Source organism: Symphalangus syndactylus, chromosome 13, assembly GCF_028878055.3.
Source record: "Symphalangus syndactylus isolate Jambi chromosome 13, NHGRI_mSymSyn1-v2.1_pri, whole genome shotgun sequence".
NCBI lineage: Eukaryota > Metazoa > Chordata > Mammalia > Primates > Hylobatidae > Symphalangus > Symphalangus syndactylus.
In genome coordinates, this window is record NC_072435.2 from 88,309,970 (window position 1) to 88,333,506 (window position 23,537).

At 41.0% G+C, this 23,537-nt stretch overlaps 1 protein-coding gene across 1 annotated transcript; it reads left to right on the forward strand.

Moving 5' to 3' along the window:
- The first annotated feature begins 20,293 nt into the window (after positions 1–20,293).
- LOC129460046 (developmental pluripotency-associated protein 3-like) lies at positions 20,294–20,776 on the forward strand. The gene has a single exon (XM_055237605.1). It carries the CDS (start codon positions 20,294–20,296, stop codon positions 20,774–20,776), a length of 483 nt encoding a protein of 160 aa, XP_055093580.1.
- Positions 20,777–23,537: the final 2,761 nt, after the last annotated feature.

Here is a 23,537-nt window from a genome sequence, read left to right on the forward strand (position 1 = left end):
CCCAAAGACTCTTCTATGTTATCTTCTAAAAGTTTCATAGTTTTACATTTTACATTTACATCTATAATTCATTTTGAGTTAGTTTTTTTTATAAGGTATGAGATTTAGATGAAGATTTATCTTTGTCTATGAATATCTAATGAGCCAAGAATATTTTTAAGGAAGTGATATCAATGGAAATGAACTCTAAACCAGATGAAGATGGGGCCAGGTGTGATGGCTCATGCTTGTAATCCTAGCACTTTGGGAGGCTAAGTGGGGGGGATCCCTTAAGCCCAGAAGTTCAAGACCAACCTGGGCATCAAAGTGAGACCCCATCTATACAAAACAAACAAAGAAAAAATTAGCCTAGTGTGATGGTGCGGAGTACTGTGGTCCCAGCTACTCTGGAGGCTGAGGTGGGAAGATCCGAGGTAGAGGCTGCAGTGAGCTGTGATCATGCCACCACATTCCAGCCTAGGCAACAGAGGGAGACCCTACCTCCAAAAAATAAACAAATAAGTAATAAGTAAAGATAGAAGAAGGCTTACGGATAATTCTTAAGTGTTAGAGTCCATGCTTAAGGTAAAATAAATGTAGCTATGGGCTGGGCTTGGTGGCTCACACCTGTAATCCCAGCACTTTGGGAGGCCAAGGTGGGCGGATCACCTGAGGTCAGGAGTTTGAGACCAGCCTGGCCAACATGGGGAAACCCTATCTCTACTGAAAATACAAAAACTAGCCAGGCATGGTGGTGCTCTCCTGTAATCCCAGCTACTCAGGAGGCTGAGGCAGGAGAATCGCTTGAACCTGGGAGGCGGAGGTTGCAGTGAGCCAAGATTGCACCACTGCACTCCAGCCTGGGTGACAGAGCGAGACTCCATCTCAAAAAAAAAAAAAAAAAAGTAACTACAAAGCCAGTCAGCCAAAAACTAAGAAATAGATAGTAGTTGGAGATTTCAGAAAGAAAGCAGCTACTGGTGGTGTAAATAAAAAGCCCAGTAGTGGCCAAGGGGGTGACTGGCTGAGATGAGGTGGAGTGGGGTAAAGAAGGGAAGGAACTGAGATATCAGGGTGTAGAGAGGCTGCCTGTGAAAGCTGAGGTCAGAGAATGATGCAGGAGTGGGTGGAGAGAAAGCACATTGGGCAGGGGCTCAAGTGTTTTTGAATGAGCAGGAGTGAGCGGAGGTCAAGGAGATGACTGGTCCAAGATGGGGGGAAAGGAGCAAGAGGAGACAGTGTCAGAAGGGAGGGAGAGAAATGCTTTGCAGTCAACAGTGAGGAGCCAGGGGGATGCTTTTCCTACTTCTTGGCCTTAGGGGGCGAGGGGGATGAGAAAGAAAAAAACAAAACAAAACAAAAAACTATCCTGTCCTTGAAGAGGCAGTGGGGAAGGAAATGGCCTCAGGAGTCTTCCAATGTCCATTAGAGCAAACAGGTGAAAGGAATATTTGGAGAAAATGCTGCATGAGCTGATCCCAGGGCAAGAGGCAGGAGGGCAGTTTCAGGAAGTCAGAAATACCAGAAATAGGAAGAAGGCTTTGAGTCATGCTGGAGAGCAGAGCTCAAGTGACAGAGCTGCCTTTGGTTATCATGAAATTCTGAGGGATACGTCCTTGTTAAACTGGGCCTGAAAGTCAAGACTGGAAGTTCTAAGAGTCCTCAGAGAAAAAGAGGGTGAGCTGATATTCAGGCCTCTAACTGAGATAATTATGTGAAAGCACTTTGCTTGCTTGCTTGCTTATTTATTTATTTATTTATTTAGAGATGGAGTCTCGCTCTGTTGCCCAGGCTGGATTGCAGTGGCACGATCTTGGCTCACTGCAGCCCCCGGCTCCCCGGTTCCAGTGATTCTCCTGCCTCAGCCTCCCAAGCACCTGGGATTACAGGCATGCACCACCACACAGCTAATTTTTTGTATTTTTAGTAGAGATTGGGTTTCACTACGTTGGCCAGGCTGGCCTCAAACTCCTGACCTCAGGCGATCTGCCCATCTCAACCTCCCAAAGTGCTAGGATTATAGGCCTGAGCCACTACATCCGGCCAAGCACTTCGTTTATAAAGCTGTGTCTTAAAAAGCTGGAAATCACTAGCTATTGTTAGGTGGTGAAAGGCATTACACAAAGCAAATTAATATGTTTGATACTTGTCCAGAAATTATATATTTATGATTATATCTACACACATGATAATATTAAAAAATACCCATTGTTGCTGGGAGCAGTGGCTCACTGCTATAGTCCCAGCCACTCTGGAGGCTGAGGATGGAGAATTGCTTGAGTCCCGGAGTTGGAGGTTATAGTGAGCTATGATCATGTCACTGCACTCCAGTTGGGGTGACACAACAAGACCCTGTCTCTAAAAAATAAAAATAAAAAATCCAATCGCCTAGACATAACAATTTCATGGTGAGTTATATAGACAAATACAGAAATACACACATACACGTTAGCCAAAAATGGTAAGTTCAAGCAGCTGTAAAATAAAATGCAATCAGACATTTTACAGCTTGTATTTTAAGGTCCTGGCTCAGTTCAATCCGTCTTCTCACTGGTTCCTGCTTCTCTCTTCTTTGTTCTACTTCTATTTCTCACCATGTTTTGACAGGTGAGGTTGTTCATGCAAAGGGATCCAACAAAAATACAGGGATGCCACCTTTGCCTCCTCAACCAGGACAGAGCAACCCTCCCTTTCCTCCTTGCAGCAAAGCAGGCAAAACACACATTCTCCTACCGCCCCACCATGAAGCCGAGGCACGAATGGCAGTGTTGCTATTGTTTTGCTTGCAGGGAGGGAATTTTTATGCAATCAATAATTCACCTGCCCTCTTTGCCCAGGATCAGCTCTCCACCCGAACCCCTGTGAGCTTCAGTGGTAGAATACTTCAAGCTTCAGCCAGCACAAACATGTCACAGCAAGAGGGACAGCGATTGTATTTGCACACACAATTTGTTTAAGTACAGGCTTTATTTGATCCTTAAAAAAAAAGAACCGCTTTGGTATTATATTACAACCAAAGGAATTTAGCCTTTAACCTGCAGTTTCCCTACTCTCAGTGATATAAAAGCTTTTTCTGATAAGAGGTGAGGCCCAGTGAAATTTTCTTCTTTTCCCTCATTCCCGGAGGTGAGGTAATGAACTCACAACTTAATTAGACCGTGTTTTATACCAACTAAAATAATAGAAGGGAGTCTTTGGTAACATGGCAAAAAAAAAAACCAAAAAAAAAAAAAAAAAAAAAAAACCAGGAACTCCAGGCATCATAATACAGACAAATATGCGATTAGAATTAATCAGGATATGGAAAGATATGTTTATCCTGTAGATACTTCACCCTGAGGCCATACCATTTTTATTTCCCCTCCATTGGGCATAATGGAAGGGACTTGAACCCTCTGCAATGGACTGAATGTGCATCCCCCTGAAATTCATATGCTGGAGTTCTAATCCCCAAGGTGATGATATTAGGAATGGGGCCTCTGGGAGGTCGTTAGAGTTAGATGAAGTCCGGAGGGTGGAACCTTCATCATGGCATTAGTGCCCCATATAACAGGCCCCAGAGAGATCCCCTGCTTCTTCTAGCATGTGAGGTTACAGTGAGAAAACAACCGGCTATGAGGAACCAGGCCCTCACCAGACACTAAATCTGTCAACACCTTGATTTTGGACTTCCCAGCCTCCAGAACTGTGAGAAATAAATTTCTGTGTTTATAATCTACCCAGTCTATGGCATTTTGTGATAACAGCCTGAGGAACTATGACATTCTTCCCCACTGCCCAGCTCCACTGAGAACTTGAGAGCTAGGACTCTAGAGGACACCTGAGAGAGAGAGGCTGGCTGGAGAACAAAGGGAGATAGGCTTTTTTTTTTTTTTTTTTTTAACAAAGGCCTTCTTGTTGCCCACCAAGGAGGAGGATTCTCATAGACTAATTTCCACCAATGGAAAAAAACAAGAGCAGCTTCGCACCATCCTCTGAACTCAGGGTCTCTCCAATCATCACACAGCAAGGTTTTTTGTTTTTGTTTTTCAGGTAATAGTCTGTGTATTTGTTTTCTATGCTGTGTGACAAATTACCACACACTTAACAGCTTAAAGCAACACATGCTTATTATCTCATATGCTCTTTGAGTCGGGAGCCTGAACACAGCTCAGCTGGGTTTTGTCCTTAGGGTCTCACCTGGTGGCAATCAAGGTGTTGGTCAAAGTTGGGTTCTCATCAGAGGCTTGACCAGGTAAAGATCTCTGCGCATACTCCCTCAGGTTGTTGAATTTATTTCTTTGCCACTGTAGGGTTCACGGCAACTCAATTCTTCAAAGTCAGCAACAGAAAGAGAAAGAGAGAGAGAGAGACTCTATATGGGTCTACTAAGAAAACAGAGTTCTACATGAGCTAACATAATCTTGGGAATGACACCTCTTTACCTTTGCCATATTCCATTGGTTACAGGCAAGTCACGGGTCCTGCCTACACTCAGGAGGACAGAAACCTCAGGAGATAGAGATCCTGGGGACCACCATAAAGTCTGTCTGTGTCTCTCTAGTCTAGAAATTTAAGGGTATAGCCAAGGAGTTCTAGAAGCAACATTTGTAGAAGAATCATAAAAAGAGGGTAGATATTTTAAGTCTACACACATATTCACACACCCTAACCTACAAATAAAATAAAGGTAGGAGTTTTTCTTGGTGGTCAATGGCATGAGATATTGTAGTCATGCAGCATGGCTTTGCATCTCTGATCTATAATTTATTGGTTGCTTAACTTTACTAAGCCTCAGTTCCCATTTTTAAAATGGGAATCATGGTACTTATCTTTGAAGATGTTATGAAAATTAAATTAGATAAAGTAGACAAAACACTTAGCACAATGCCCGGCATAAAAATGCTCAACAAATGACTGCTATTGTATCCGGGTAAGATCCTGAGGTACCTCGAACCAAGTAGAATTTTATTTTTTTAGTTTTATATATTTAATTAACTAATTAATTTTTGGAGACAAGATCTCCAAAAGTCACTCAGACTGGAGTGCAGTGGTGCAATTATGGCTCACTGCAGCCCAAGAAACAAGGCAGGATCAGCAGCCACAAAGTCCAACAGTCAGCCAGGCTCCCATACTGCAGGAGTCTCTATCACAGCCCAGCTCTGGATATGGGCAAATGAAAGCTAGCAGCAGAGTACCCAGGCTACCTCTACACAGGGAGTGACTGTGGAACTTCAAGAACAAAAAAGAAGCAAAAGACGCGGGGTGGCCTGGCTGGGAGGGACTAGGGAACAGGGACATCTTGCAGATAACTCTCAGGACTGAGGAGTAAATATCTTTTATTAAACAAAGCTTGTAATTCTGACTCTAAGCCTGGCGTTCCTAACAATGGCAGGGACTGATGGCTGTGAAAGGCACTAATCAGACACCGTAGATTCGTGTTTACACTGGGAAGGGCTGCTGATCCTGCATAGGCCTTTGAAGCCACCCATGCTCATACAGATTGTAATGCACTATGAAGTAATGTCTTCAAATAAAAGGGAGGAGTTGAAATAGACCTGTCTAGCCAGTTATTTCTCTAAGGCACTTCAAAGAAGCATTTTCTTTGATCATTTTGACTTTCCGTCTATAAGAAATGTGAACATATTACTCATAGAAATTACTGAGAGACCTCAGGCCAATGGGGGCTTCAGTTTGACCCATCGCCAGTGAAATGGGAAGGATAAGGTAGGGGAGGGCACACTGGTTCTTAAAACTTCCACCAGGAAGTGACACACATCCCCCGCTCCCTCACATTTCACTGGCCAAAGCAAGTCACCTGGCTCATCTAACTTCAAGGGGAACAGAGAAGCACCATCCTGCCACGTGCTGAGAAGGAGGGTGGGCAGATACCCACGACCCCCAGTAAACAGCACTGATGACTAACACAAAGGCCGAGTGACAAGGAGGTGTTTTTAGGAGGTCAAACAAAGGAGTATATTCTTCAAGAAAATAAGGCACTGATGAGCTTTGTTACATCTCCACAGTAATTTCTAAAATGGAATTTCCCTGTTGAAGGCCTTTAATATGAGCATTATAATTGTTTAAGAAAACAAAGTGTCCTGATTTGACTAAATTATCAAGGAAAAATGTGGAAATTACAAAACTGGGACCAAAGCAATTTTCCCACGTGTAACTGGAGGATGAAACAGTCCATCTGTCATTCTGGATTTTGGTGGGAAAATCCACTGTAGGACTCTACAAAGGAAAACTACCAAAACTCGGATGGCACCTTAAACCTTTTCTCCCTGGAACTTGCCTGTTATCTTGCTTTTTCTCTCAGCCGTTTCAACGCATTTTACGTGTATCACCACATCTGGAGCTTCAGATAACCTGATGATGACTATTTATATTTCACTCACATGTTACTTCATTCAACAAACATTTACTTTTGAGGATCTGCTACATGCAGCATTCTTCTCTAGACACTAGGGATACAAAGATAAAACATGGTTCTACCTGTAAGGTACTTATTGACAAATTTAGTTGAGAGAAGAAAGAACATGAATCAGAAAATTATAGAATATTGCAAAAGTACAGGCTGGTCTCAAGGTAGTGAGATATCTCAATTGATTTTTCAGTCAGTTGCAGATCGAATTATTCATCCTACTCTTCCCTTCTCATTACCATAATTGACTAGAATTTAAGAAAAAAAAAAAAAAAGTAGGCCAGTCTTGGTGGCTCACGCCTGTAATCCCAGCACTTTGGGAGGCTGAGGTGGGTGGATCACCTGAGGTCAGGAGTTTGAGACCAGCTGGGCAAACATGGCAAAACCCCGTATCTACTAAAAATACAGAAAAAAAAATTAGCTGGGCATGGTGGTGGGTGCCTGTAATCTCAGCTACTCAGGAGGCTGAGGCAGGAGAATCGCTTCAGTCTGGGAGGTGGAGGTTGCAGTAAGCCCAGATTGCATCTCTGCACTCCAGCCTGAGTGACAGAGTGAAACTGTCTCAAAAAAAAATGCCCCAGATATTACGGGAGAGCTGAAATGATATTTATAAGGATATCACCTTCCTTGCAAGGGAGTAGTGTCCTTGTAGGGGCCACTCAGTATATAGGGACATGGCTTGGGGCAGTGCAGGTGTGCATTGCACAATATTAAGGCACACTCATCCCCTTAAAGGCTTCTTAGATTTATGCAGATGTCAGTTAGGTGTCTTGAACCATGAGTACTCGTATCTGTGCCACATTTGAACTATGAACAGGACAGCCAGCAGCTAACCAACCCTTAGTTCTCTGAAATACGTTCATCATATGCTTACTCTTATTTTTATTAGTATGATATAATGATAATCTCTAACTTGCTGAACAATTTTTTTCAATAATCATTGATCATACATCTAGTCTGACTAAGACTGTTCTAACCACATTGGAAGTCCGTGATAAAGAGATGCCACAGTGCTTGACCTCAAAAAGCTTTAAAACTAGATGGGGAAGAGAGCCAAAAGCACATAAGTCAATTCAAGGATAATTAAATGCTAACTTGTGTAACATTAAGTTTAAATACAATCTGAGTTATGAAGACCAAGAGATCAGCCTTAGATGGGACTTCATCTGGAGCTTAAAGGACATGGAATATTTGGGTAGGCCAGGGGAAAGAAAATGATGAGAATGTATGACTCTATCAATCTTTGGCCATTACTTCCTGGGCAAAACACCTCAAAGCTCACACCTTGCTGATGGAGAGTAGCAGCTGCCCCTGTTGTCACAGCAAGGAGGGTGGCACAGCTGATAAAGGGTAGGGAACTCTGCCCATCACTCCCTGACCTGCTCTAGCTCCTTTCAGCACATCCAGTTACCCTGTGCCATTGTCCCAGGTTCCTTCCGTATAGAGCAAGTCCTTCCTTCTGCTATTACCTTGCAGCAGTTAAGAACATAGGCTAGCTCACTAATTCTCCAAGTGTGGTCCCCAGCCAGCAACATGAGCATTACTGGGGAACTTGTTAGAAATGCAAATCCTTGACCCCTGCCCCAGAGCTAGTGACTCAGGTAGTCTGGGGGTTAGGTCCAGCAATGTGTGGTTTCCCAATCCCTCCAGGAGATTCCGGTGCACACATGTTTGAGAACCACTGGGCTCAGCAGACACCCTGGCTTCAACTCCTGGCTCTGCTGGCACTCATCAACTCCATGCCTCAGACAGATGGTTAATCCTGCTAAATCTCAAAAGGATATAATAGTAGCACCCACCCCCATGGGGCTATTATGAAGAAAAAATGAGTTAATGCATAATGCAAGGCCCTTAGCCTAATAAATCCTTGATAATTGGTAAGCACTCAATGAATTAGTACAATTATCACCTGACAAGATTTCCCCTTACTTTTTTTTTTTCTTTTCACCCAGGCTGGAATGCAGTGGCACAATCATGGCTCACTGCAGTCTCGACCTCCTGGGCTCAAGTGATTCTCCCACCTCAGCCTCCTGAATAGCTGGGACTACAGGTATAGGCCACCAAGCCTGGTTAATTTTTTGTGTTTTTTGTAGAGCTAGGGTTTCACCATGTTGCCCAGGCTGACTTCGAACTCCTGGGCTCAAGCAATCCATCTGCCTCAGCCTCCCAAAGGGGTGGAATTACAGGTGTGAGCCACTGGGCCTGACTCATTTTCTTATCATAACATGGTTGGGAAATCTTATCTAAAGATATGTTTCTCAACATATCTAAAGATGTATTTCATTGCTCCTTCTCATCTCCTTCACCACTGTCATCTCCAATAGCCCCATTCTCACCACTCTTTGGCCAACTAGTCTTTTTATTAATAGCATAAGATTTGCCATTTTAATCAATTTAAGTGTACAGTTCAATGACATTAAGTACATTCACATTGTTGTGTTATCATCACCACCATAGATCCCCAGAACTGTTTTTTTTACCTTTCCAGACTAAAACTCTGCACCCATTAAGCAGAAATTCCCATTGCCCCTTCCCCTTCTCATCCTTGGAAACCAGCGGTCTTCTTTCTGTCTGTCTCTGGGAATTTGACTACTCTAGATACTTCATAAAAGTAAAATCATACAGTATTTATCCTTTGTGATTGGCTTATTTCATTAGCATAATATCCTCAAGGTTCATCCATGATGTAGCACAGGTCAGAATTTTTATCCTTTTTAAGGCTATATTCCATTGCGTGCATAGGCCACATTTGTTTCTCCATTCATCTGTACGTGGATACTTGGGATGCTTCCATCTTTTGGCTGTTATGAACAGTGCTCCTACTAATATAGGAGTACAAATGTCTCTTGGACTCTCTGCTTGTAATTTTCTTTTCTTTTTTTTTTTTTTTGAGACAGTCTCACTCTGTCGCCCAGGCTGGAATGCAGTGGTGTGATCTTGGCTCATTGCAACCTCCGCCTCCTGAGATCAAGTGATTCTCCTGCCTCAGCCTCCTGAGTAGCTGGGATTACAGGTGCCTGCCACCATGCCTGGCTAATTTTTGTATTTTTAATAGAGATGGGGTTTCCCTGTGTTGACCAAGCTGGTCTTGAACTCCTGACCTCAAGTGATCCACCTGCCTTGGCCTCCCAAAGTGCTGGGATTACAAGCATGAGCCACTGCACCCAGCCTCTGCTTGTAATTCTTTTGGGTTTATGCCCAGAAGTCGATTGCTGGTGGTTTACTAATCTTGATAGCCCCCATCTTTATGAGAAGCCTTAGTTTCCTGTCTCTTCTGTCAAGGTGGCTTAGCCTCCACTACCAGAGAGCAGTACATCCTCCTTCTGCATCCAGGAGAATGTTATAGGAGTACCTTGTATTCTTCAAAAACTTGAAACTGGGTGAGTAAACGGCCAGTTTTCCTCTAAAACATACTTAGGCCCCCCTAACCCTAGACTCCATTTCATCAGAGTAAATGGTTTTTATTGTCTGTCTACAAATGCAAACTCCTCAAAGAGAAAACTTTATTTTCTGCCATTCCACTGGTGACAAGGACCTGAGAATAAAGGAGGATTATAGGGCAGACTGTCTGCTATGATAACTTATTTTTCTTCCAGTTGCTTCCAACCAAACATACAGTGTTATTAACTTTGACTGTGGTCATCACTTTGGCTTCAGGCTTAATCTATTTTGACTAGGAGTATTGTCCTCGGAAACACTACAATTTCCTGAAGAGACTGCAAATCAGCAGTCTTGACTAAACTCATACATGGCCGTTATCTTTCCTCTGCTTGAAAGATGTACAAAGACAGTATGTCATTGTGAGCCAGGAGGTTTTCTTTATTTAGCGTCTGCCTTCTGGCTCAGCTATAAGGTAAGGCAATTAGGTACCCAACATTTATAACAGACATGTTTAACTTCCCTGATATGTCCTGCAGAAGTTTAGCAAACACAAAGATAATAGGTTTTAACTAGCAGTTAGGAAGTTTAGACTTCAAACCTTTGAGACTGTATAAAATATGATGGCGAGACAATGGACAATGTGTTCATTTACTACTTAAAACCATCTTGAAATAATTAAGGTAGAATCATTTCTACCTTTGAGGTCCACAAGAAATGGGTACTAAACATCTTTTAATGCAAGACTTTGATGTTGAGCATGGTCAAGAATAAGCAAAACAAATGTGATTCCTCCAGGAGGCAGTGTTGTGTAGTGGAGATGTCTTGATTCAGGTTGGCTACGTTGCTGTTAGCCTCCACCTCATACTGGTTATATGACCTTGAGCAAATTACTTAAGTTCTTCATATCTCAGGTTCTTCACCTGAAAAGTGTAGATACTATTAGCACAGGAAGGCCATTTCCTGTCATTTAAGGGTAACTAGTACCTGGAAATTGCCACATTGATTAATTGATTGAGACAGGGTCTTGTTCTGTTACCCAGGCTGGAGTACAGTGTGCAATCATAGCTTGCTGCAACTCAAACTCCTGAGTTTAAGGAATCCTCCCACCTCAGCCTCCTGAGTGGCTGGGACTTCAGGTGAGCGCCATCATCCCTTACTAATTGTTTTTTACTTTTTTTAGAGACGAGGTCTCCTTATGTTACCCAGGCTGGTCTCTAACACTTGGCCTTAAGCCATCCTCCAGTCTTGGCCTCCCAAAGTGCTGTGATTCCAGGAATGAGCCACTGCACCTGGCCTTTAGGGCCACTTAAAATAAATGCATCAAAATATCATTTGGAAAAAGTAGGTGTTATTGGGACATTTTCTTGAAAAATGAACTAAAAATTCCACCAATTATAAAATTATCTTACATTTAACCAAATTTAGTTTAAAAATTTAACTGTACAGTTATTCTCAGAAAAAAATTCAACAAATAAATTATTTTGGAGCAAAAACCTATTGCTTTGGTATTGGATTCTCCCTTTTGAAGCACTTGTCACTGTTCCCATCATTGTTTTCTTCAATTGTGAACAGGTTGAGTCATGTCAAATCCTTGTTTCCCACTGGCTTGCAAGTAGTTCTAGTAGCTCTCCTCCATCACTTTCATCAACTTCATGAAATTCTAAATGTTTAGCAAATTGTGCTTTTTCCCTTTGCAGTCCTTCTGCTTTATATTTTCAATGTACAGTTTCATGTTGTAAATATTTGACAATTAATGAGACTATTGCCAACAAGGGTGACTGGCCCACTGGTCAGAAAAATATGATGGATCAAACAGGAATAGACATTTGAATGGAGACTGATTTTAATAAAGGGCCAGCTCATGACAATTTTTGCTTTCCTAACATCTATTAACTACAGAGACATGGAAAATGAATACTGAAACAGCATAAATGCTCAGTTTCTCATTAAATTGTTAAATGCCATGGCTCAGCACAGTGCCACGTGAATAAATGTGCCTTAGCTGTTAATATTCTCACTATTTATTTAAGAGGACCCACATGTTCACAAAGGAGTTGAAGGCATTTAAATACAAATTGTATGTAAGCTAAGAAGAATATTTTCCTTAAATCCACTTTTCCATCAATAAACACCAGGATTAGAGAACAAAGGAATCCCTCACTCTTAAACCTGCCTCTATTTCTTATTCCCCTTTCCCCTTGTTTTGTCTTATCTTCTCTCAACAACACTTACTGCCATCTGACAGACCGAATGTTTATATATAAATATGTGTGTGTGTGTTAATCTTTCTTCTGCCACTAGAATCTAAATTTCAGAATCCAAGGATTTCATTTGTTCATTTACGTGTCCCTAGCACCAAGAACAAGATCTGGCAGATGGTGCATGTTCAGTAAGATTTGTTGAATAAATGATGAATGGAAGACTCCTCATTCCAGGGCCCAAGTGCCCAGGGACCATCACAGCAATTCCATGGCTAGGGAATGCACTATGTCCTGAAAGAGCCTCTGATGGGAATAGGAAACACAATCAGTGGATACTGTGCAAATCCTAAGAAGAAAAGACAGCACAGAGATTCCAAGAAGCACACAGTAGATTGAAAGGCTGTGCACAGTTACTGCAAACTCAGCCCTGATTTGTGGTTGAACTAGGCTCCATTCTAATTCAATTCAATTCAGAAGGAATGGAAGGGTCTTCTGTGGGGCAAAGGAAGCAAGCTGGAATTCTCCCTTCCACAAAGAAAAGGATATGTGTTTTGCATCATGGTGTAGTGGAAAGAACTACCTGTACAGATCAGAAAACCGGTGTGCTGATCTCAGCTCTGACGTGACTTGGGTCTGTAACTCAGCAAAATCACTTCAAGCTTTCAGGGCTCTACAGCTTCATCTGTATGACCAGAGGGTGTGACTAGATCAGCATTTCCTAAAGCATGATCCTTGGAACATCTGGCACTCTAGACCTGCACTCACAGGTCTAGACACATTTAGCTATTGAGCACTTGAAATGTGGCCAGGGTCACATTTTAAAATGTAAAAACTAAAGCAACATACAAGGAAAATTTAAAGTGTCTCACTAATAATTTTTATGTTGATTAATGTTGGAATAATAATCATTTTGTAGATTGGGTTAAATACATTATTAAATTTGGGATAGAAGGGGAGGCTGGGCATGTTGGGGGAAAGGGGTATATGGGGACTGTCAGTACTTTCTATTCAATTTTGCAGAAAATTGAACCTAGAACCAAAAAATGAAGCCTATTTATAAATAAACAAAATTTATATAAAAAGTTAGGGTTACATGTTTCTTTTTACTTTTTAAGTGTGGTTACTAAAACATTGAAAATTACATATGTAGTTACAGATATGGTTGGCAGACTATTTCTACTTGACATATATTTCTATTGCTGTTCTATAATCTGAAAGAAGAAAAAATGTTTCTCTAACCAAACACTGCACATCATATACCCCACACTTCACCACCCCTGTCCCATGTCATCACGCTCATTATTAAGGTGTGAATATCGACATGGATATAGGGTGTGGAAAGGTAGACAATGGAGATTTGGAGGGGTGATGGGATGGGAGAGGGGTGAATGATGAGAGATTACTTAATGTGTATAATACATGTTATTTGGGTGATGGATGCCCTAGAAGCCTTGACTTCACCACTACGCAATCTATGCATGTCACCAAATTACACTCGTACCCCATAAATTTATGCAAAAAAATACCCAAAGTGTGTTTAATACACAGTATGGAGAAACATGTTTGATTGGCATTTTCTAGATGCATTTGATAATGGAATCTATTTTCCACTGACCATCTATTCACACCCTTCAGTTCTGAGGAAGATATTCTGGAAATGTCAGATCTAGATTCTCTGTAAAGTCTTTTTGGAGTCCAATAATTTGTGATATTAGGATTCTAAGGATGTGTAAGGAGGCCATGAGTGAGAGTCCAACACGCCTGTTCAGACAGGGAGAGTTTTAAGGAGAAATCATGTTCTTCACCAACACCTCACAGGAGAGGTAGCAGCTAACTGAATGCTGAAAGGGAAGAAAATTGGGAGACCAGAGCCTGGAATCCAGGGATTGGGGAGGAGAGCCAAACTCAGGCCCGGGGGTCTCCTAAGAGAAGTAAACTTGGCTGTCTACTGTGTGAGATGCTGATGCTTGAGAAACCAGCACCACAGGAAATGTCAAAGTCCTAGATAGAAGTTGGAAACGGAAAACATGAAGTTCCAGCAGCAGCAGCAGTATGAGCAACTAGAGGGCTGCAGAAATCCCGCTGTTGAAAGAACACCTTCCATGTCAGTGGGTCAAACCCAGCCAGGGAGGCTAGGCTGCTCCACGCTTCCACCCTCTCACCCCCAGGGCTCCAGAGAGCAGACAAGGAGAAACCCGTAAGGATTTATCTAGCCAGATAAAGCACTGAAGCCACAGCCTGTGGCCTCTCACTGAGATTTCTACATGAGTGATAAGAAACCTATTTCTGTGTCTGACATTTCTGCCTGTTTCCAGACAGGGTGTCCCAACCCAAGTGCTATGTGGCTTAGGATTTCTGAGGTTCCGTTATGAATGGAAGTTTCTCCGGGATGAACCTCAAAAATTCTCCTACTATGTTGCTTCCTAACTTCTCCTTGGTCCTCTGAAACTGCCAAAGTCTCGCTTTGTAGAATTACTTTCTGTAAGCTCCAAGTGTGTATTTATTTTGAATTAACATTGTTTACAGCTTTATTGAAGAATAATTTATATACAATAAACTGCACCAATTTAAAGGGTGAATGGATTTTAGTAAATGAAAATAGTCATGCCACCACCACCACAATCACATTTTGGAACACTGCCATAACCCCAAAATTGTCCTCAGGCTCCTTTGCAGTCAACTCCTGTCCGTATCCCCAGCCCCAGGAAAAAAAAAAATCTATTTATTGTCCCTTTAGTTTTGTCTTTTTAGGATTTTCATTAAATATTTTGAGACAGCCAGGTGGGAAGGGATCCCCAGAGAGACTCCAACCGGCCTGCGCCCCCCCGGGAGGAGCACGCACTGGGGTGGAGCCTTGGGAAGTTCGTGCCATTTGCAGGGGGAGGAGCCTGGCTTTTCTTCTTGGGTGGAACCCGGGATTCAATCTGTGAGGCGGAAGCCTTTGCTAGCAGGACCCTCACTCTGCTTAGGGTCCCTATTTGCCCTTTTTTTCCTTTTCATCCAATAAATTCCATTTTTCTCACCCTTCAAAGTGTCTGTGGGCCTAATATTTCATGGCCGTGTGACAATGACCCGGCTCTTAGCTGAACTAAGGAGAAAGCCCTACAACGATTTCAGGTAAATGGACTCATACAGTACTATACATGGTATTTTGTTTTCGGCTTCTTTCACTTAGCCTGGTGCCTTTAAAATTCATCCACATTGTTGCATCAGTACTCTATAGAGGAGGAAAAATAATTTTTCCTCTACCCTTCATGAGTTCTTAATTGGGACAGACCCTTGTAACAAAACACAGATTAATAAGAGAAAAACAAACAGAAGATTAATCACATGTATACCTTCTGCACATGTGGAAGATACTCAGGGAAAAGTGAATGAAATCGCCAGAGTAGATCTCAAAAGCTTGCTTAGACTTGAGACTACAGTCGTGTACCACATCCCCTGAAATAAAGAAAGAAGGGTGTGGGAAATGCCTAGTTATGGGGAGCTGGCCAGGAAAAGCCCCATAAACGAGGTTTAGATTTGTTGTACAGATTTAAGCCTATGCCTTCTCCATTGGCAAGAGTGTCTAGTGATCTACCATCCTTTCCTCCTGGTACAGAGAGGGAGACAACCTTACAAATGGAGAGTTCCTTTACAGATGTACATTTCTCTTTCAAAAGGGTAACCTCTACTCTCATTTTCAGAGCTTCTCCTGTGTCTGCTGTTTCCCAGAAGAATCAGCTCAAAATAATCCTTATGCCAAAAAGGCATATTTTGAGGTGGTATATTCTGGTCTCCTACAGTCATATTTTGGGAGTATTGTGCCCTGTACCCCCATCAACTCCATTCCTTTTAGTTGTTAATATTTAACTGTATATCACCATTTTCTTTTTATCTATATATCCGTTGATGGCCATTCAGATTGTTTCCAGTTTGGTGTTATTATGGAATGATATTATGAACATTCATGTATGCCTTTCAGTGGGCATATTTTCTCATTTCTCTTGGGTAATACCTAAGGGTGAAATTACTGGGTGGTAAGTGTACGTTTAACATTTTAAGAAGCTTCTTTTTTTGAAACATCTGTATTGTTTTCCATTGCCAACAGCAGCGTATGAGATTTCTAGTTGCTCTATAGCCTGACCAACACTTATTATTGCCAGTATTTTTAACCTTAGCTATTCTAGCGTGGGTGTAGTGGTCTCCCATTTTGTTTAAGTTGCATTTCTCTAGTTACCGATGATGCTAAGCATTTTTTCATGTGATTTTTGACAGTTCATGTATTTTCTTTTGTGCATTGTCTATTCAAATATTTTTCTCATTATATTATTGGATTGTTTTCTTAAGTTGTAAGAGAAATTAATGTTATCTGGATACAAATCCTTTGTTAGATATATACTTTACAAATATTTTCTCTTAATGGCTTAGCTTTTCATTTTCTGAATTGTGTCTTTTGACAAGCTAAAGTTTTAACTCTTTATGAAGCCCAATTTATCAATTTCTTTTTTACAGTTCATGCTTTTTGTAATCTATCACATAAGAAACTTGCCCTAATCCAAGGTTACAAAGATTTTTTACTATATGTTATTCTACAAGGTTTATAGTATTAGCTCTGAGATTTAGGTCTACGATCTGTTTTGAGTGAAATTTTGTGTATGCTGTGAGGAAAAGGTCAAGGTACCTTTCTTGATATAGAGATCCAGTTATTCCAGTATAATTTACTGATGGCTGTTCTTTTCTTACATTGCCACTTTATCAAAACTCAATTGACTATGTTAGTGTAGGTCTATTTCTGGACTCTCAACTCTGCTGCATTAATCCATATACCTGTCCTTATGCCACTACCACACTGTCCTGATTTTCTAGCTTTTCTAGTAAGTCCTAAAATCAGATAGTATAACTCCATTAACTTTGTTCTTTTTAAAAATTATTTTGGGTATTCTAGTTCCTTTGTGGATGCTGCATTTTAAATAATGCTTTAATGATTGGAAATATAGCATATCTAATGCTACACCCATTTTATTTTTTTATTTTTTCTTTGAGACAAAGTCTCACTCTGTTGCCCAGGCTGGAGTACAGTGGCACCATCTTGGCTCACTGCAGCCTCCACCTCCTGGATTTAAGCAATTCTCCTGTCTCAGCCTCCTGAGTAGCTGGGATTATAGGCATGCATCACCATGCCTGGCTAATTTTTGTATTTTTAGTAGAGATGGGGTTTTACCATGTTGGCCCAGGCTGGTCTTGAACTCCTGACCTCAGATGATCAGCCTGCCTCGGCCTCCCAAAGTGTAGGGATTACAGGCGTGCGCCACCACACCCAGCCATGCCCATTTTATAGACAAGGAAGCCACAGACTTATAGACAAATATCTGACTTCGCATCACAAGTCTGAGTTTCTGTCTTTTTGTGGTCACGTCTCATTTTCCTACCGGACTGCCAGTAAGGATCCTATGACAGCAGAAACTATGTCGGTTTTCTTCACTTCTGAATCCCAGGTAAAGTAGCTTTTATAGTAGGTTTTCAACAAATATTTCGTGAACAAAAGAAGGAATCAGGCCCAAGAGAAATTCAATGACTTGTGTCTGGTACTAAGGTCAGTAGCAGAACTGAATCCAGAACTTGAGTTTCCAAACGCTTCATTTAGTACTTTTTCTATCATGCAGTCTGAGTGGAGGAGACAGAGAACAAATGCAAAGAAGAAAAAACAAAGCAAATGATGTTGGTGTATAAGAGCATTATTAGAAAGTTTGATAAATGCTTTTGTTTTGATACATCTCAGCCTATAGTCTGCAGCTCCCAGCCACTAAACATTTACATGTTTATTTTTTGCTTGAAATACTTTTTAACATGCAGAGGGATATCCAGATGATTCACAGATCCCAGACCACAGCCTAAACAGGAGGCAACATTTCCTTCCTGAGCATGGTTCTAGGAAAATAAAGAACAGGTGCATGAGGCCAAAGTGAGTCTCTGGGGCTCACAGCAGACAGACCCCAGCTGAACTCTTCTGGACTGACAATGCTTCCAATGAGGAAAGATCTTCAGGGAGCAATGTTTGGCAATGATTTTCTCCCTACAATCTAATTCTAAATAATTTCAAATATATATATATACACATATATATAATATATATGTATATATATACATATATGTATATATAATATATATACACGTATATATTATATATACGTATATATAATATATAGTGTATATATACATATATGTATATATAATATATATACACGTATATATTATATATACGTATATATAATATATACGTGTATATATATATATATATATATCTTGTGCTATAGCTCTTTTTTTAAACCTGGAAAACCAGGTGCCAGAAAAAAAATAATAACATGGTGTTAATCTGAGAAGGAAAGTAACTGGAAAAGAGGATAAGGAACGTACAACAATCAGACAGTGGAGGTGGCTCCGACTCCACAACCTCTAATTCATGTGACATGTAATCTTCTTAAACAATGATTATAGATACTAACTGTGTATTTGAAGAGGATGGAATTGTCATTAAGTGCTATGCAATATCCCGTCAACCAAATTCTCCCTTTAAGTAAACACATGTCGCTTCTGTTGAAATTAGTAGGTGTCACAGGTAACCGGGAGGCAAGTTTGGTTCTGGGACCTTACAAGGCACTGTGAAGACTTTGATTTACAAGCGATTATTAAGGAAGATTTCCACTAGAAGTAGTCATCCATAGGGGAGGAATTAAGTATCTTTATTTCAATAGAGTCAAGAAACATTCGCTCATGGTAGACTTTGTTCAGAGTAAGATGCTAAGTGTTGCTACGACAATCCAAGAAGAAACACAGACAGCCCTGCCCCAACTTGCTCCCACATCTGCAGGTGAAAGGCAGATCATCTCTTGTGTCTGCCTCATTCCCTCAGTTGTCAGCTTAAATGTCACTTTCTCTGGATGAGATTCGATTTGCCCAGTAAGATGCATCATATTTGTAATTACTTGTTTAAGGCTTGCTTTCCTCTCTACCTCCAAGAAGAAAGGGACCATGGCCATCTTATGTTGGCAGGCTGTGGATGTCTTCAGAAGAACACAGGTTCTAGAGCCAGCAGGCTGTGTTCATATTTCAGCTTCACCACTTACCCTCAGTGTGATCTTGGGCAAATCACATAACTTCTCTAAGCTTTGGTATCCTCATCTGCCAGAGAGAAATAATAATTCTCTAGTACTTACCTCATAGCACTGCTCTGAGCTATGATTAAATGAGGTAAAGCCACTAAGTGGCCTGGCATGTTAAGCCCCCAATAACAATGAAATAAAATATCAGCAGTTAAATGAAGTTCATCCCTTTAGTGAATAAAAAAGACAATGGTTGCCATTCTCTGGTTATTATAATGATGATACAACAACAATAATTCTTACTGAATGCTTACTGTGGGCCAGGCACTGTGATAAATGCTTTACATATAGTCAGTGAATTTAGGAGATGTGGACATCAAGCCATCAATGACAACCAGGCCTTTTAAACTCTTCTCTCTGGGCATATCAGCATTGATTAGGGAAGTAAGACCATCAGAAGAGCCAGTGTTGGTGGCATACGAATGTCTGTGTTAGTCAAAGTCTTGGAAGGAACTGAATAACATGCTCAAAGGGTTAATTGAGGAGGATGAAATGAAAGAACTGTGTCAAGGATTTGGGCACGGTTAAGGAAAACAATAAGCATCAAGGAATACCTAGGGACTAGAAGCAATTGGGGCTGTTACCTCCCCTAAGCTTGAATGGATAAGAAAGAGAAATGGTGTTTCCAGGGTGCAGTGAGATCTATAGTCAAGGGAGGGGAGCTGCCCTACAGATGCAGTAGTGGGAGACAGAGGATCCCAGCCACGCCAAAACCATGGTGAGGCAGGGAGCATCCAGAGAATGCTCAGACCACTCTCCTCCTGCTTGCTTCATCTCCTGTTGCTACCTCTCCATGGCCAAACTGTGCTAGAAGCCAGAGAGTGATGGAGCCAAGGTGATGCAGCCCATAATTATCTCCCCCTGAAGCAGAGAATAAAACAGAGAAGGGCTGAGAATGAATCTATCTGAAGAGCAAACAGAATAACCTGCACAAAACCACTGACCATCACATCTACTCAAACTTGAGTAAATTCATGTTGACTACATGAAGAACATTACAGGGAAGTGAAGAATCTTGACAGTTAAGCCAAGCAAGACTGGCAGAGCTTAAAAAGTTAAAAAGAAGTTGGAGCTCTGGTTTTTAGCCTCTTCCCGGGCTACCTTATAGCAATTTGAGGCTCCGTCATCAGTTTCTGCTAGGTTTCAAAGATCCAGGAGAAGCTTAGTGTTGTGTCAAGACGCCAATGGACCCATCACAGAAGTTTAATCCAACCTCCATTCCAGAGTCTTCACAAATGCTCACCAAAGAAAATTCCCGGGATGATTCAGGGGCCTCTCAAATCTGTTCCGAGAAGTTGATAAAGAACCTTAGTAACTTGACTATCAACGCTAGTAATGAATCCCCTTCCCCTCTACCGGAAGGTTCACTCCATGAACAGTCTACAAGAGCAAGAATCCTCAGGGAAATCACAGATGACTTGCTTTACAGGAGGAGAGGAGTAAGAACATTGCTGTCTGTGCAGAGAGAGAGGATGGCAAGATACAGATACGTGTTACTCGGCAGAGTTCGTACGCATGAAAGAATACTAACAAACACTGGGCTTAAGGGAGTTAAGAAGGAATCAAGACCATTCAGATGTTTCTGCAGTTTCTGCGTGTCTAACGGATGGGATCCTTCTGAGAATGCTAGAATAGGGAATTATGGCACCAAACCACTTCAGCCATAAACCTTATTCTTGCACCTTTTTTTCTTGCTGGTAATTTTATACAGCAGATTGAGAAAGCTACTCTATGCTAGTATAGACTATACACCAATAATTTTGATAATGAGTTCTAGGATGTATTTTTCTTCTTGTATCTTTTTCTTCCTACTATGATACTAGTAATTTATAAGGGATCTGTGTAATTTGAATGTATTTGAATAGCTTTAGCTCTACTGTTTGATTTGATCCAAAGAAGCCAAGATGACATAAGTATTCTCATGTGTCTTAGAAGCCCAAAGTCAATGAGATGAAACCCAACATCAAGAAATTGAAGCAAAGTTACTTGTGGATAAAGAAAGCATTAGGTAGTTTGGCTATAGCATAATAATTAGATTTTCTGGCTTTCAAAAATTTGGATTGCAATCACAGCAAACTTTGTTATTTTTACAGTTTTCAGTACAAAAAGGTGTTTATATAGAAACAATAAAGTTGACATTTGAGTACCTTTAAAAAAAAAAAGTTAAAAAGAAAGGCAAGCTTTTATTTCCTGCTACAACTACTGAAGATGCAAAAAAGGTAAGGGGCATTAGTTAGCAACCAGTGTCTATTATTCCTCTTTCTGCTGTCATTGTTGAAAGATGAAAGCTCATGCAAGCAGGCTCCATTCTTGCAAATGACCTAATTGTCATATTTAGTTGAATGTAAAAACCCTAGTTTTGCTGATAAATCTGAAACATTACAGCCAATCACCTTTGCCTTCCCATTTTCCTGTCTAACATCAACTGATTAAGATTGGGAGTATCTTCTGTTTGTTAAATGAAGCACAATTCTTCTGGATGATGTCTTTATATTTTATTTTTTTGTTGTGATAAAATATATAATACCTAAAATGTACCTTTTTAACCATTTTTAAGTTTACAATTCAGTGGCATTAAGTATTTTCACATTGTTGTGCAACCATCACCACTATCTATCTTCAGAACTTTGTCAACATCACGAAAAGAAACTCCATATCTATCAAACAATATGTCTCACTTCCATTCTCCCCAGCCCCTGACAACCACCATTCTACTTTCTGCTTCTGTGACTTTGCCTATTGTAAGTACCTCACATGAGTGGAATCGTATAGTATTTGTCCTTTTGCGACTGGCTTATTTCACTTAGCACAATGTCATCAAGGTTCATGCATGTCATAGCATGTATCAGAATTTCCTTCCTTTTTTAAGATGGAATAATATTCCACATTATACGTATATACCACATTTCATTTATCCATTCATCTGTCAATGGACACTTGGCATGCTTCCACCCCTTGGCTAATCTGAATAGTGCTGTTCTGAACATGGCTGTGCAAATATCTGTTCTAGGCCTTATTTTCAATTCCTTTGGGCATATACCCAGATGTGGGATTGCTGGATCATATGGTAATTCTATAGTTTAGTTTTTGAGAATACGCCATACCATTTTCCATAGCAGCTGCAGCATTCCCACAGCAATGCACAAAGGTTCCAATTTCTCTACATCCTCACTAATGTTGCAGAACTTTCTCCTTAGTTCAGCTAAAACCAGGCTCTTGTCACACAACCAGGAAAGATTAGGCTTGCGGACATGTAGAAGAGTAAGGAAAACGGAATTTATTGGGCAAAAAGGAAAAAGGCAAAATAACTTTTAGCAAAGAGAGAGAGAGTCCTGCTAGCAGATTTACCACCTCACAGATTGAATCCCAGGTCACCACACAGGAACAGAAGAGACCAGGCTCCTCCCCACTGCAAATGCCATGAACTTCCCGAGGCACTACCCCGTCCTCCCAGTGTGCAGGTGGGCATTATTCAGAAAGAATCAGTCAGGAAATGGCAGGCTTCATCCAGAACCAGCGGTCTGGTTTTTCATCCTTCAGCCTGCTTTGGGCTCAAGGGCGGGGTTTTGCTAGGGGACTTTTGGCTGCCTCCTGTCTCTATCACTAACACATATTTACTGTTTCTATTTTGTTTTATTTTTTTGAAGACAAGGTCTTACTCTGTTGCCCAGGTTGGAATGCAGTGGCACAATTATGGCTTACTGCAGCCTCAACCTTCTGGGCTCAAGCAATTCTCCCACCTCAGTCTCCCAAGTAGCTGGGACTACAAGTGTGCACCACCACACTTAGCTAATTTAAAATTTTTTTCTAGAGACAGGGTCTCACTATGTTGCTCAGACTGGTTTTGAACCCCTGGGCTCAAGTGAGTCCCCTGCCTCTGCCTCCCAGAGTGCTGAGATTATAGGTGTGACCCACCATGTCTGGACTTTAAAAAAAAAAAATAATAATAGTCATTATAATGGGTGTAAAGTGGTATTTCCTTATGGCTTTGATTTGCATTTGCCTAGTAATTAGTGATGTTGAGCATGTTTAAATGTACTTATTGGTCATTTGCATATCTTCTTTGGATAAATGTTTGTTTAGATCTTTTGTCCATTTTTAAATTAGGTTATTTGTTTTGTTGTTGTTGAGGTGTAAGTGTTCTTTATGTATTCTGGGTATTAATCTCCTACAATATATATAATTTACAAATATTTTTTCTTATTCCGTGGATGGCCTTCCTACTCTGTGGATAATGCCTTTTGATGCACAGAAGTTTTTAATTTTAATGGAGTCCAATCTATATATTTTTTCTGAAAGATTTATCTTATTTTATTTTAAGACAGAGACCTCAGCTCACTGCAACCTCTGCCTCCCAGGTTCCAGCAATTCTCCTGCCTCAGCCTCCCAAGTAGCTGGGATTACAGGCGCACACCACCACGCCCAGCT

Bases quoted from the DNA above. Each gene is read 5' to 3' on its own strand.
- LOC129460046 (XM_055237605.1), top strand. From the start codon at position 20,294: ATGGACCCATCACAGAAGTTTAATCCAACCTCCATTCCAGAGTCTTCA.